Source organism: Solanum verrucosum, unplaced genomic scaffold (genome assembly GCF_900185275.1).
Source record: "Solanum verrucosum unplaced genomic scaffold, falcon-dt-bn FXZP01000285.1, whole genome shotgun sequence".
Lineage (NCBI taxonomy): Eukaryota > Viridiplantae > Streptophyta > Magnoliopsida > Solanales > Solanaceae > Solanum > Solanum verrucosum.
In genome coordinates, this window is record NW_026019934.1 from 415,413 (window position 1) to 432,087 (window position 16,675).

General features: G+C 32.3%; 1 protein-coding gene and 1 pseudogene across 1 annotated transcript; both read left to right on the forward strand.

The window, feature by feature from the left end:
* The first annotated feature begins 7,724 nt into the window (after positions 1–7,724).
* LOC125833871 (uncharacterized) lies at positions 7,725–8,818 on the forward strand (annotated as a pseudogene).
* A 5,051-nt stretch (positions 8,819–13,869) lies between these two features.
* Positions 13,870–14,867, forward strand: LOC125833508 (zinc finger protein 8-like). The gene is made up of 2 exons (XM_049512674.1): positions 13,870–14,275; positions 14,494–14,867. Exons 1-2 carry the CDS (start codon positions 13,870–13,872, stop codon positions 14,865–14,867), a joined length of 780 nt encoding a protein of 259 aa, XP_049368631.1.
* Positions 14,868–16,675: the final 1,808 nt, after the last annotated feature.

Sequence of the window (16,675 nt, forward strand, 5' to 3'; positions counted from 1 at the left end):
CATCAGAAAACCAAATTCCCTATAGATGAATCGAGAATCTCATTTACCATAGGAAATCTATGATCTTTCTAGTTTCAGGAGCTTTACCTGAATGAATAAACACCAATCACCATTTAACTAGTTGTTACAAAACTAGTTTCAACTTGCCTTCCCTTTTTTGCTCCATTCTCATTTGCTACCCTGTCTCTCTATAGTGGTGTGTTCAAGTCCCAAGTCTCTTTGGGGTAAGCTTCTTATGTTCAATATCCGAAACCTTTCCTAGGACCTCTATCTGTTCATATATAAGAATCCATGTGGTGAATAGTTTCAATAGTGGATCCCTTCGACTTTCACTAGTTTACATTTGCTTGATCAGACATTCAAGAAAATTTCTGGACACACTAGTTACATGCATCATGATATTCAGCGGATTGCAGTTGAAAAGTTGGCAGCTTTGATGCTAAAGATATTCTCATGTATCTAGGAATATCCAAATTCAAGTGGTCTTTTACTTGTTACACATCCTCGTCATTCTAACTGATTTCATGGATTGTTAATAGTCTGCGTCCTAGTTCTCTGCGATGTACACTCCAACAGTCTGAATGTTAACAGTTACTCATCAGTTCATTCAGACAAACGTTGGAAAGAATTTGGTCTTTCTGGAAAGGAACTCTTTTCTTTTCAATTATCAACTGGTAGATTTTGAGAGCTTGGTGTAAAGATGTTACTCTTTGATTTTGAGAGCTTGGTGTAAAGATGTTGCTCCTTTTACAACAAGTATATCGAACTGTTCTTACTTGGGGCACACTTACAGATGGAGTAGTAGGAAACCTTCATCCCATAAACTCGTGTATGCTTTCTTGAACTCTCATTACTTCGAACAAACTTAGGATGCAATGATAGGGAACCTTGATTCATTACCATTTACCATAGTTTTTCAACAGTAGAATTTGGGTCATGCATATGGAGAACACTACTCCAGAAGTACCCTTCTTGTTAGTATTGTTGCCATGAGTGGTCTTATTGGATTTTTCTGCTTTGTACACATGCTCGACGTTAGTATGAGAAAAGAAAAAGAAAAGAGCAGAAAGGGAAGAACCCATTCTAACTGATCCAAGGTCATATAGTCTATTAGCAGATAGAATGAAAGATGAGTAGACTTGGGCCAGGCTGAATGTATTATGAAGCTTACACTCATTCACACTGGTTCATCCCGCTATATCTTGGTCTCTTTGCTTTTCTAATGTAAAAGGTTCTTGGCCATTTGTCAAGATCCAGGAATCCGTTGGACATTTCAGCAACATCATGTTGCTGAAATGTGCTTTTACCATAAAGTTGAGCTTTTTCTAAGTGGGTTGCTTCACGCAAGACATTGCTTAAGGACTAGCGAGTCACATAACATGTTACTGATAATACATAATACATCCTCTCACCTTATAAAAAAAAATAAAAAATACATAATACATGCTCTCAAGAACTTGGTCTTTCAGAATGGTGTTTATACTAAATCATATAAGGTGAAAATGTGTATTAACTAACTATGGTTTAACGATAGCAGTATATGTGAATGTTTGTGTCATGTATTTATTTTGATTTAATATAAATACGAGTGTGTACAAAAGTTCTTATCTATTGCATTCTCAACCAATTCAAGAAAAGGTGAATCTTGATACTTCATGTAATAGTCAGAAGTGGGCTGGAATAGGAATACTGATGGCCCAATTATTAAAAGATACTAATGGCCCAATTAAATAATTCAACAAGAAATTTCATAGGGGGTCCTTCTTAAGGGATGTTACAGTATTTAACTTTTGGCCACGTTAAAGAAAGCTTAACAGCGTCATTGGGTGCACTCTTCCTTCCTCCTCCATCGTCATATGTACGATAGAAAATTAAAGACTCGTTACTTATTTATCGTTGATTTGTTTGAAGAAACTTAAAAATTATGCCATTAATCAGTTTTTTTTAGCTTGATTGCTTTTGAATATTTGGGTCGAATACAATAATTGTGAAAATTATTGAGATTAGTCTATTAGAATGTTGGTTATCAAATTTGGAGTTGATTAGGGCCTATTTTGAAGCAAAAATGTATCGGTGAAATTTCTCAGTAATTTCTAGTGATATGTCAAGATTGTGAATAATTTGTTTTCAATTTACCACACAAGTTATACTTTAAGTCTCGACGATCAACTAGAATTTGTGAAAAATTTAATTTAAAGTTGCAATACAATTTGTACTAAATTATTACTAGTGATTCATCACAATTTAAAAGAAAAAAAATCCTATTTATGTATATCTCCTATAGTTTAATGGTTTCTTTCTTGCTTCTTAGGAAAAAAGTATGCCAGCAACAATGCTTTTGTAACAAAGACTAAAGTAGTTGTCTTCATTTATAATTTTTTAGCTTTGAACTATGTATACTCATACCGTACGTGTCAATTTATATGAGGTAGTTTGATTGGAATTTTTTTTAAAAAAATGTGAGAAAACTATGTAAAATTTCAAAACTACCCTTAAAAGGAGTACATTTTAATAGACGTTTTACCAAATAAGTGGGACTTAACATGGGTATAATATTGATAGTGTTAGTGGTACTCAACATGAGTATAATATTGATAGTGTCATTTGATATTTATTAAATAAGAAAATTCGTCATTCTTTTTGAGATTGATTAAAAAAAAAAAGTCATATAAATTGAGACAGGGAGTAGTCAAGAACTCTATGAGGAGGAAGTGAATCCAAAGATATCAGTAAAAGAAGAGAAAATGAACACATAAAGAGTAGGACAATAACTGTGTTTTTTTTTTTTTTTTGGTTTCCCACCCGGTGTTTGGAGCCCATATTGGAGCTCCGACAAAATCGATCCGGATCACGCTCTGCAGGGCCCATTCAAGGGTGGTGCTCCCAACAGGATTTTCTCCATACCCAGGGCTCGAACCCGAGACCTCTGGTTAAGGGTGAAACACACCACAACCCATGTTGGTAACTATGTGTTAATGTTCATGTAAGTTTTCAATACTAAAAATTGAAAAAGATCAAGTAGATCGGTGCACAGAGCATTCCATGTTCAGGCAAGGTTCGAAGAAGGATTGTACTCCGAGAAGTGTGATGTAGGCAATTTATAATCCCAATTATGCGACTAGCTAGTGGGCAGTGCTTTCACAGATCGAACTTGTAACCATTTATCATTACTTCAATGCTCCCGTTCAAAACATTGAAATTAAAGAGAATAAATATATTTAGTTAAAGTAGTTTAAATAGTGCAAGAACTCTCATAATATTTCCTACCACGTGAAGAAATAAAAGCATTGAAGCACCAAATCCTCTCTGAATCTATGGACAGTGATATTTCGACAGCTTTATTTAATATTTAACGACTTAGTTATTTTTTTAAAATATAAAAATAAAAATTATTAGCTTTAAAAATTTTCAATGAATTTATTTGATGAAATCTTAAATAAGATGACCTGGCCAGAAAAAGAATCAGTTTGAAATAATTAATATTTGCATGTATCTCAGGTAATATGTAATTAATGTACTCATCTCACTTAAATAGTTGTATAATTTTTGTTATAATTATAACTAAGCACATGATAACATAAGTTACATATTAAAAGGGTAGGCTAGCGTACTAATTTCCGTTATGTGTGAGGTCCAGTAAATTAATAGTTGAATTATATCGGATCTTACGTTATCTTTTTATGTCAAAAAAAATTAATTGTTTTTACGATTTGAACTCGTGATCTCTCAATCAATCAGGCTATGATAACTTTTAACTAAACGTTGCATATATATCTCTTCATAATATTATATGATATGATCAAAATGATAAAGGGAAAAAAAAACTTACTTGCTCTAGGTTAAGTGACTTATCTAGAGTACAATCTATATGTTCACGAAGATCAACAGCTTTTACCTAGGGGTGTTCATGGTTTGGATAAAAATCGATCCAAACCGAAAAACCAAACCAAATCGATAAAATAAAACCGATTTTATTTGGGTTGGTTTGGTTTGGTTTTAGATTTTGGAAAACCGGTAGTATTTGGTTTGGTTATGGACTTATGGTTTTATTTGAAAAAAACCGAAGAAATAACCGAACCGATGAATTATATACATATATTTTATTAATATACATACTTAATATATTGTTTTTATAAACAATTTTAAAGATCTTATATATGTTTTCATTAAAATTTGGGAAAAGGGTCAAATGCCCCCTCAACCTTTAGCCATATTTCCAACTACACACTTAACCTTTTCGGGGGTCCTATTACCCCCCTGAACCTTTTTATTTTTATATTATTTCACCCTCAAAAGCTAATGTGTCCACCTAAACCAGATTTATAAAAAATGTTTGTATACACGCGCTGTCCACGTATATATTAGTGGACCCCTATGACTTTACACGACTCACATATTGACACGTGTCATAAAACTTTACCTTTACCTTTGAACCAAATTAACCCTCATTCTTCTACCTTACCTTGAACCAAATTAACCCTCATTCTTCTTCCTTAGATTAATTCTACGATCTTCTTCCTAAATCTCTAGTTCTTCTTCCTTTTCTCTACGATCTTCCATTATTGACGTTGCTCGGAAAGCTTACTTACTATTTCTTCTGAGAAAAGGTTAGATCTTTACTAGCTAAATACTATTTTGATTTAGTGTTTGATTAGGGTTTTATTTTTACTGCGTATTCAAATGCTATTTTGACTGGTGTGTTGTAGTGTGGAGGTTTTTAGGGCCTTTTAATGTTTATTAGGGTTAGTTCTAATTGAACGTTATTCTTTACCAACTGAATGTTATGTTGATATTTGATTTTAGTTTTGATGGTAGTGTTGATTTTTAGGGCATTTGTTGCACTGGCATTCAAATGCTATTTTGATATGTGTGTCGTAGTATGTAGTTTATTAGGGATTTTAATAGTTATTTACTTGTTTTCGTGAATTTATATAGTCTTGTAGTTTACTGGTAAAGTACAACCTCAAAAAGTAGAGTTTCTCATTCCTTACTAGTGTTACCTCTGTTCAGGTAGGAGATGAGTGGATTTACTTTGGTTACTTTAAGATGGTATCATGGTGGAGTATTAGATTTGAGTAGTGGACAACTAGTTTACAGTGGTGGGCAAGTTACAGAGTTTTTGGATGTTGATGTGGATAGACTGTCCTATTTTGAATTAAGAGGCTACATTAAAGAATTAGGATACACAACAACTTGCACATTTAGTATTAAACCTCCTAACAGTGGTATTTTGGAAGATATTCATAATGATATGGATATTTTAGACTTAAGTTGTTCTTTGGAAGATGGAGATATTGTGGAGGTATATGTAAAGCACTTGATTGATGATGCAGTTGTGGACCCCACCCTTATTTTATTAGAAAATGTTCCTCATGGGGATATGGAGGAATCTGGTTCAACTTTTAATAAAGTAAATGAACAAAGTGGGGTAGGTGAAGACCCTTTTACTACCTTTGATACTAGATCTGCTTCTACCCCAACTCCTCCCACCACAACTTCTGCTCCTAGATCTCCTTCCACTACCACAACTCATTCCACTACAACTGCTGCTCCTAGATCTCCTTCCACTAAAACTCCACCCACTACAACTGCTGCTCCTAGATCTCCTTCCACTACAACTCCTGTCACTGCTGCAAATCCTAGTATTGAAGATGTTGATGATCTAGTTTCAGGCCCTGTTGAATCTGATTTCTTAGAAGAAGAGGGTTCTGATTACTCAACTGAAGATAGTGTTGAGTCTGAATGTGGATTGGTGGGAGATGATGATGAGGACTATGGTAGTGATGTACATGAAGAGGTTAGGGAGTTGAGGGTTGAAAAAAGATCTTTTCAAAGAAGAAAAAGAAAAGAGAGAGTACCAGCTGATACTGAAGAGGTACCAGTAGGTGAAGCTGGAGCAGATTTAGGTTTTGATGAAACTCAAACAGGTAAAATAAGTGTTGAAGGAAGATTAGGAGGTGATGAGCCTTATTTTGCAAGTTCTGATGATGGAAGTTTTGAAATAGATGAAGATGAATTTAGTGATGAATGTGTTGAATCTGAAAGAGTAAATTTACCAAGAACTGTAAAAAGAAGGAGAGACCAAATAATCAGAAAATTATACATGATCCTACTGCCAAGAAAGTTGTATGGCAGTTGGGTATGGTCTTTGCAGATGTGAATGAATTTAGAAGAGCAGTTAGTAAATATGCTGTCCAGAAAAGAGTTCAAATAGAGAAGTGTGTGAATGAGCCAAAAAGAGTTAGATGTAGGTGCAAGGAAGGTTGCCCATGGCTTTTGTTTGCATGTCTTGACAAAACAACAAATGATTTCATGATAAAGACTTACAATCCAAAGCATAGTTGTAACAGCACAACTAGAAATTATTTGTGTAATGCAAAGTTCATATCTACACACTTTAGAAAAAGGATTAATGAGCAGCCAAATATAAGAGTTTTCAAGTTGCAAGAGTTGATAAGGAAAAAATTTAAAATTCATGTTGGCAAGACTACTGTTAGGAGGGCAAGAGCTAAAGTGTTGAAAGATATCATGGGTGATCATATTGTGGAATTTGGCAAAATTCTTGACTATAAAGATGAATTGTTGAGGACCAATCCAGGGAGCACTTGTGTTGTTAAACTTGGTGAACCTGATGCTCTTGGTAGGCCAATATTTCAGAGCTTTTACATATGCTTTGATCCATTGAAGAAGGCATTCCAAAATTGTAGAAAGTGCATAGGTTTAGATGGTTGTTTTCTTAAAGGAGTTTGTAGAGGACAATTGTTAGTTGCTGTGGCCAAAGATGGTAATAACCAGATGCTGCCACTTGCTTGGGCAGTAGTTGAGTATGAAAAGAAAGAGACATGGACATGGTTTATCAAACTGTTGAAGGAAGATCTAGGACTAGGAGATGGTGAAGATCTCACCCTGATTACAGATATGCAAAAGGTATGTGTACTATTTTATTTTGTATTTATCTTTATCAATTTTCATATATTTGTTATTATAACATATCTAGAACTATTACAGGGATTAATAGGAGCAATTTTAAATATTTTACCTCTTGCTGAACATAGAATGTGTGCTAGACACATCTTAGCTAACTGGGCTAAGGACTGGAGAGGTCTCCAAAGAAGACAACAGTTTTGGTCTATTGCAAAGAGTACCTTTGAATCTCAATTGAGGAAAAATGTTGCAAAGATGAAGTTGCTTGGTCCAGAAAAATGATGGATGATCTTATGTACTACAACATAGAGTACTGGTGTAAGGTTTACTTTAATACTCAAGTAAAATGTGATTCTGTAGACAACAATATGTCTGAGTGCTTTAATTCATGGATCTTGGCAGCTAGGCACAAGACAATTATTACTATGCTTGATGAGATAAGAGTAAAGATGATGACAAGAATAGCCAAGTTAAGAGAGTTCACAAATACTTGGATGTGTGATTTCTCTCCAATGTCTTTGAAGGTACTACAGGAGAATATTGATAGGTCAATGAATTGTAATATTGAATTTAATGGAGTTGATGGATTTGAAGTGAAAGAAGGGCCATTTCAACACAGTGTGGATCTTGGTAGGTGGACTTGTAGTTGTAGGGTATGGCAGTTAAAAGGCATACCATGTGCACATGCTGTGGCTGCCATTTACTTTAAGAAATGTGAACCTCTTGACTACATTGACAACTGCTATAGTAAGGCAACTTACTTGAGGACTTATGCCAATGTCCTTCAACCTGTCACAAACATGGAGATGTGGCCTGTATCTACTAACCCCACAGTTGCACCACCAGAAATAAAAAGCATGCCTGGCAGGCCAGGTAAACTTAGAAAGAAGGAAGCTGGTGAGAGTAAAAAATCTGGAAAGCTACCTAGAACTGGACTTGCCATGACATGTAGTAACTGTAATGTTAGAGGCCACAACAAGAGAGGATGTCCACAAAGGGTTGAGTCATCAACAAGGGAAGAACCATCAAATATAGACAAGGGAAATGGCAAAACTTCAGGTTTAGGCAGACCAAAGGTAACATCTTTACCTTTAATTTGGTATGTGATATAGATCTCATATGTAATAACTACAATTATTTTTAACTATATTTATAGAAAGCACAAACAGAAGGTGAGCATTCTACAAAGAGGTCAAGAGGAAGACCACTGCAGCACCTAGTGCATCTCCAGGACCTGCAAAGAGGTCAAGAGGAAGACCACCTGCAGCACCTAGTGCATCTCCAGGACCTGCAAAGAGGTCAAGAGGAAGACCACTGGCAACCTAGTGCATCTACAGCACTTACAAAAGGTGCAAGAGGAAGACCACCTAATGCATCTGCAACACCTGCAAAGAGTGCAAGAGGAAGACCACCTGCAGCAGCTAGTGCACCTCCTACATGTCCATCACCTGCTAATTACCATGTTGGATCTTCTACACCTGCTGATTACCAGTTAACTAATAGTAACAAAGGAAGAGGAAGGGGTAGGGGAAGCACAACCTCATGCAAAAGGCAAACAGTCATTGGAATGGGTGTGTTTCAAGATGAAAATGGATTCAAAGCTCTTAATGTAAGTGTTTTCTATTGATTCAATTATACTATTTTTTTTATGTTTAACTACAAACTCAACTCACTCACTAATTATTTCATAATTTGAATACAGCCTGGGATGTCAAGTTGTAAGATCTTCTCTACTGGTACAACAAAGGTGACAAAATCTGCTGATGTTACTGGTGATATTGGTTACAAACCAAGTACTGCACCCAAGTTGAAATGGAATGGAAAAGCAGCAATCTCAACAAGCAAACTTCAAGAAATGAGAGAGGAACAAAGAAAAAAAATCAAAAGGAAGTAGTTCATGAAAATATTTCCCATTTTGAATGATGATGTATTAGTATTGAACATCAAATTATGTTTTTGTTTTTGGTTTTTGGTTTTTGATTGTACTTTGACCTTATGTGAGGCCTGTTTTACAATCGATTATGTCAATTAAGGGCCTTCTATTTTACAAATGGTGTTATGTTTATTCAATTTCTCCCGTATTTGTTGTAATATAGACACTACTATATCAACTACTTTATCCGAAAAGATTCATATATTGATATACAAAATTTCTCATATTACATATGATAACCAAAAGAGAGTTTCAACTCCTTTCACTACTCACTACTCACTACTCACATACGTTATGGCAATTCAATTAGTTCAATACTTGAATGAACCCTACTTTGAAATAGGTTGTTGATGAACAAGGCAACAACACAAATCAAAATACACAAAATGACCTTCCAATCAAACGTACACCATTTCAACTTTCTTCGTTTGAACCTCTTCTCTACTGTAAATTATCAATCAGAACTTGTTGCTCATTGATTTGAATCTGTCTCCTCCAAACTTCATCTTCCAACTCTTTGATTTTGTTCACCAATTTTGGGAGGATAAATTGGGATCTTGGATCGATTTCTTCTCTGTCTCTCCATCGGAAAAAAATGACAATTGTTCTCCTGAAAAAAAATAAATATATATATTAATGTTATTAACATTCACATCAATTAAACCCAATAAAATCAAACAATTGAAGAAAATTCACATACACCATAGTAGGGGCAAGACCAAAATCATCTTCGGGATTCAACTTCGACCAAGAAGTCTGCATATGCAACAAACTTCCATGTTTGCATCGTACTATGGTTTTGAGCATTGGGTCTGATTCTTCCATGCATAGCTTATTCAATTTTGCATTTGACATTCCTAACCCTAATAACACAAAGTGAAAAAAAAATCAAGCTGTCGAATTGGGAAATCGAGAAAATTGCAAACCCTACATTCAATCTTAGTTGGAGAAGATACAACAACTAAATTCAAGCTTTGAATTCAAGCTTTGAAAATGGTGGATGAAAAACAAAGAAGGGAGAGAGCTTTTGTTCAAGAACAAAAGAGATGGAGATAAATGAATTGAGAAAAGAATAAAAAATAAATGTATGGGTTATATAAAGAGTAAAGTTACCGTTGGGAGGATTATTTGGACTCCACGTGGACATTTTATTACATTGTTACGCGCCTCACGAAGGTGAGTTCACGTAGTGGACACATCAGCTTTTGAGGGTGAAATAATATAAAAATAAAAAGGTTCAGGGGGGTAATAGGACCCCCGAAAAGGTTAAGTGTGTAGTTGGAAATATGGCTAAAGGTTGAGGGGGCATTTGACCCTTTTCCCTTAAAATTTCTTTATACTTTACTTATTGAAAGTAAGAATGCCCAAGGTGAAAACATTTATCTTATTGATTTCATGTATATGATGTCTGACAATTCTTTGTGAGACTGAAAATGTTATTGTCTCTTCCTTCTAGGCCAATATAGTGAATTTTAAAGCTTTATTGATAGTCAATTCAGTGATTGAAAGTTCGATAATTTAAGTCATTCTAACTATTTTTTTATTTTGAATGGATTGTTGTCACTTTTTTCACATTTTGAATGAATTGTTTCTTTTATTTTTGTGTATGGTTAACAACCGAATAACCGAACCAAACCAAACCGAAACCGATAACCACAAAATCGATAAATGCATATTATATTTGGTTTGGTTTGATTTTGATAATTTTAAAACCGATTAAGTTGGTTTGGTTTTGGTTTTGACCAATAACCGATCCAAACCGACCCGTGAACACCCCTACAATTTTACCTATACCTTATATATAATACAAAAACAAAAATTGTTAAATATTTATAAAGATTTGATTATAGTAAACTAATTTATTATATATTAATTCGAGATCGTTATTAATTTAAGATAAGTATTAAACGTACGTAGCTAGCTAGTTATAATTTGTAGTCTATGAGAATCGTAGAAAGAGGACCCCTAGGCCCTAGCAAAGTCATATATATATTTAAGTTACATATAGTAAAACTTAAAATTTATAAAATTTATATAATCCCTACTATTTAATTTTTTATAGTACAAAAGAAATAATCTTCAAGATGTATGTTGATCTTTTTTTAAAAAAATAATCTAAATAACTTATAACCAAAAATAACTTACGACCTATAATTCATTCGAACTTAATAATTTTGTTAGAAAACTTTATAACAAGTATTAAGAAAATTCAATAAATATATAAATATTATGAATTTCAAACTTAGTAAATAAGATGAGTTATGATAAGATTTCATACTTAAAATTATAAAATTTAAATTTCGAATCCACGAATCAACTTTAAACTACCCCAATAACAGAACTAGTCAAGGACTCAAGAATGTCATGTTAATTATAATCAAAATTATAAATTATTATATTGTCTTTGGTTAAATAATTAGCTTCTTTTTTTTTCTCTCTTTCTATTTATATTACTATATTAATTTCCCAACTCATCAATTGACTGGATTGTAGTTGTTAACCATTTAAGGGTAATTAATAATTATGCACCTTCTAGTTGTTAAAAATACTGTTCTTAACATTTATAGGACCACTTGTTGAATTATATCCACAAATTGCCAACAGAAATAAAGAACCAATATTAAATATAACAATTAAATGATCAACTTTGATTAGTTTAAACCAAATCTAAAAATATATTCAAATTGATCATTTTCATCATAAAGTTGTGTAATTTATATAAAGTTTAATCCCTACAAAAGAGTGATTTTTCCACATTGAGTTGAATGCAATCTACTTTTAAGTTAGTACTCCCCTTTGCTTAGTTTTCGTCTTAAGAATTTACTATTTGATTAAGATCTCATAAAATTCGTATTTATGTATTATTATCGTAAAGTTTCGTGCAGAAGGTTAATCTTATTATTGAAAATATCAAAGAGACACTACTAAAAAATCACTATTTTTCCGTTGAATTTTTTATTGATAAATATTCAGTGATTATTTTCATAGACGTTTGAATTAAATCAGTGTGAAAAGAAAAAAACATAGTAATTGTTTCATATAAATTTTTTTTAGAAAGCTTCCCACTATTTAAATGTGAATCTGTTTTTCATCATGTATTTTTTAAATTGATTTGATGAAAAAAATCATGTTCTATAGTACAAACTTTTCACTGATTCACGCAGTGAAAAAAAACCTTTGCTTCTAATAGCAAGATTACCTAAACAAATTTCCCACTCATTTGAATCCGCTTAATCAAATGAGTTATAATTTTTAAGCTCGAACCTATAAAATTTAAATTTTGAAATTCGACGACGCGTATAGTTATATTGACTCTTCCTCTAAAATTACATTGGCCCCTACTGAAAAAAAATAAAAAAATCTTCTGATGACCGTACGTATGTGCGGAGTAGTTTTATGGATATGTCGTAATGGACTAATGGTACTAGATAACAACAAAAAAAAGTCTTATTAGGTTGTACAAAAAAATAAATGGAATTAAAAGAATTCTTAATATGTGTCAAAAATAAAAGTATTTATCCTACAAAATTATCCTATAATATTTTTGAGTAGGTGAACAAAAAAATATTTCTTTGGTACGTTAACACTGTTATTTTTTTTAGGTAAAAGGATTAAATTTGTTTCTCTATACATTATAGGAAAATTACTTGAATATATAACTTATTTTATTATATTTTCTAAAATATTCTACCATTTGAAAAAATTATAAAAATTCATAATTTCCTCACTCACTCTCCTATTTTAAGATACATCAGTCTTATGTAATGTTTGGGACGTGATATATTAGGAAAGGTGTGCCTTGTATCGGGACGCGATATATCGGGACAAGTGTGTCTTGTATCAACAAAGGTAATGTATCAGGACACGATATATCAGGACGTTTAGTGATGTATCCGAAATTCTTAAATTTTAAGGGATTTTTTATAATTTGAAAATGAATAGGAATATGATATAATTAACTCTTAACAATATGAAATTTGTGTAAATTTTACATTATTATATACTATGCTAAATTGAATTTGTGTAACTCATTTAGAAAAATGACACATTTCTATTATAAACTATCTATTTTAATGTGAAAACTTTTATAGCCAATAATGCTTCACAGGGGTCAAATTATACTTAAATTATTTTATTTTATTGAGTTTCATATATGAACTATTGAGAAGGTGTCCTATCTGAACTAACATCCAATGATTAGTAAAATATACTTAGATGTTGACTAGACCAGATGTTTCTAAGGGTGTTTGTCCATGAAATCTTAGTCCACCTAGCATATATAACAACTCTATTTGTTGACACATTAATTTTTAAAACATATTTTTAAATGATTTATTTAAAATCGTAACTTTTCCCTTTCAAGTCGGAGATATCGATTCCATGAAGACGAGACCACGACTTAGAAAGTGGAGAAGAAGATTGGAATAATTTAGTTTATACGGTAATAGTTTTAGCCTTTAATCTTAGCTTAACCTAATATTAATTTACTCAAATTTGTCATAGAATTATTTTCCACACAGAGTGCCACGTGGCATAATTTTGTAAACAAAAAAGAGAGTGTACACACATCATAAGAAAATTAGTTGAGATCTGTTTCGCTATCTATTGAGTGATAGTTCAAGTAGGAAACTCACGCTCTCAATATTTTAGATATGAAACTCATAAAAATACAGGGATAATTTAGATATGTTTTTGATCCTTAACTTTTATTTAAATTTTTATATCGAATCTAAGTATGCCACACAAATTATAACAGAAAAAGTAGAATTTCTAGCTATTTCATTTTTATAAAAAAATAAATGGTTACATGTGTATAGTTATATTATATGATAGTGTATTATGTTTTACATGGTAACTTATAACAAACTCATTGAATAGACCACTTCCTTCATTGGTCCCATCATGCCCAATTCAAACCCCAATATATAAACAACATTCTTCAACTCCACCTTTAGCATTTTCTTCTTTATTCTTCCAAATACCTCTCACTTCCTAGTGAAAAAAAAATATCCATGGAGAAGATTGAAAGAGAGGCTCTTGATTTCATGAATGTAAAGTCCTTCTCTCAACTTCCTATTACCCAACCCGTTAACGAAAAGCCTATTAGGCTTTTCGGTAAAGAATTTGGTGGTGGTGGTGGTGATAGTACTAATATAACCACCACGGCCACCAACATGACTGAATCTATCGACAATAATCCTTTTCATGATGAACCTGAAACAAATACGGTGAATCTTGCAAATTGTGCTGTTAAAGAAATTCATATTGACAAGAATGTTGAAATCATGAGGAAATATGAATGTCACTATTGTTTTAGGAGCTTTCCAACTTCACAAGCTTTAGGAGGCCATCAAAATGCACACAAGAAAGAAAGACTAAATGCCAAACGACCTCATCTCCAATCTTCAATAGTGCATGGTAAATATTTTATATATATATATATATATGTAGTGTACGTGTGTTTTTGGTAGGACGAAAAATATTTTTTCAAATAACAAGTCATTTTCTAGCAAGGAAATATCAAAAAACATACTCCTTGAAGAATGTTTTCCCCTAAATAATGGGACAAAATTAATTTTTCCAAGCATGTAATAATAGTTTCATATATTATTGTTTATGTTTGTTTTGATTGACAGATCAACCGACCATTTACGGGATAAGGAATCGTCATCGCCTTGGTGAAGCAACTGCATCTACAAGATTAACTCATCATCATTCAACATGGACAAATATTAACAATAATACTCCTAGGTTTAATGGAAATGACCATAATGTTAATGTGATTAGTCCTATAAATGGAAATCCATTCATGACATTTTGGCAGATTCCTCCAACAGTTTATCACAATAATTCTTCTTCTGCTGATAATAATAATAATTTAGTTTTTTCTAATGATGATTTGATTAGGACTCCTCCAATGGTTAATGTTAGCACTAATTGTGAGAGCAATTTTGTCTATAAGCCAAAGGGAGAAGTTCAAGATCATGTGAGTTTAGATTTGCACTTGTAATTACTTAAGGATCATAGTTAATGTAATCTAATTACTATAATATTTAATTTCTCTAAAGAATTTGTGCTTAATTTGAAGAATGTTTGGATTTAATTATCATTATATTATGGTACACACAATTGTGTTGCCTTGTTGAATTTCACTTAGTGTAAGTTTTTAAATTATTAGTGTAATTTAAATTGCTGTAGCAGATTGTATGTCTTATTTTTATTACTAATTTCACTTTAATTAGATATGAAATTATCTTTTAGATGATTTAACAACATAAAATTTTCTTTGAACCTCTGAATGAAAATTCGAAATCCATCACTAATTCAATGGTTAACATGATTGTGTAATGCTTTATTTTTGTACCTTGTATCTTTTCAGAGAAAGTCCCTGCATTACTACAAATAGAGATACAATAAAAAGAGAGAGACCCTACATTAAAATTATGAAGTTAAATCATGGCAAAACTAACTACTCCTAGTATTAAAAAGAGAGAGACCCTACATTAAAATTATGAAGTTATATCATGGCAAAACTAACTACTCCTAGTAATAAATACTTTTTTTTTCACCGTCCGGAGTCCACATTGGAGCTCCGACTAAATTCGGATCGCGCTCTACAGGGCCCATTCGAGGGTGGCACTCCCAACAGAATTTTCTCCATATCCAAGGTTCGAACCCGAAATTTCTGGTTAAGGGTGAAACACTTCCACCCGTGCACCACAATCCATGTTGGTCACTTTGTACTTTCATCACATTATAATTATAGTGTATCTTATGGACCTATGGTTATTCCTTGCTACTAAAAAGTACAAGACATGCTATATTTTTTAGACAAGGTATTGTGCTCATTACGAATAATTCAACTTAACATGACTCCAAATAGAAAGGTTTGGATGTCGAAATTAGTAAAAGACCATTAAGTAGTTGAGTGTTATCGCACTTTATGTGAGTCACATGGTCTCTTATTTGGCAAGATGTATATGGTATATATGTTGCTTCATTTACTTTGTATTGATATTTGTTGTCATATTTCTTTGATATTTTATTTTGATGACTTTTCTTTTGAGCTAATAGTTTAGTATAAATGATTCTTTTACCTCATAAAGGTAAGGGTAATGTCTAAATACATTCTATCCTTTGTCCTGACCTCATTTATGGGATTACACTGTCATATAAAGTGGTACTTCCCATGATCAAAAATTAACTTTTTTTAAGAGGCATTAAAAAGAAAAAACACGATAGATAATTTGATACAAATACAATAAATGAGACAAATTTCTATTTTGATAGGGTCTTATATTTTGTTTCTCTCTGACAATGATCTTAAAAACGACTTCTGTATTTGTCAGTGAAAATGGAGCCCTAGTTAGGTATATTTTTAACCATCTGATTTAAGGTATGAAAAAGGAAACAACAAAGATGAAATTAAACATTTTCTTGAAAGTGATATTTAATTTAGTTGAGGATATAATATATGCTCTGACATAAAATAAATACATATGGTACAAACACAAAATATAATGACAATTCATTTTAGTCACCATCTCTACTGCCTTTTGGATAAATGCCTTGGACTGACTCATCAGGTTATAATTTTGTACCACCACTTCCTTAAATGTCACAATTTTTCTACAAAATACTTTTAGACCAATGTCTTTATTATATACATGAAAAGTAAAAGTATGATGGGAGATTTTCATTATTTTTTTGTCACAAATTATGTGACACTGTTCGATTAAATATAAAATTTAAAAACCAAATAAAATTATGATATATAAGGAAGTGGTGGTAAAGAAATTATTTTCTAAATTCAGTGGA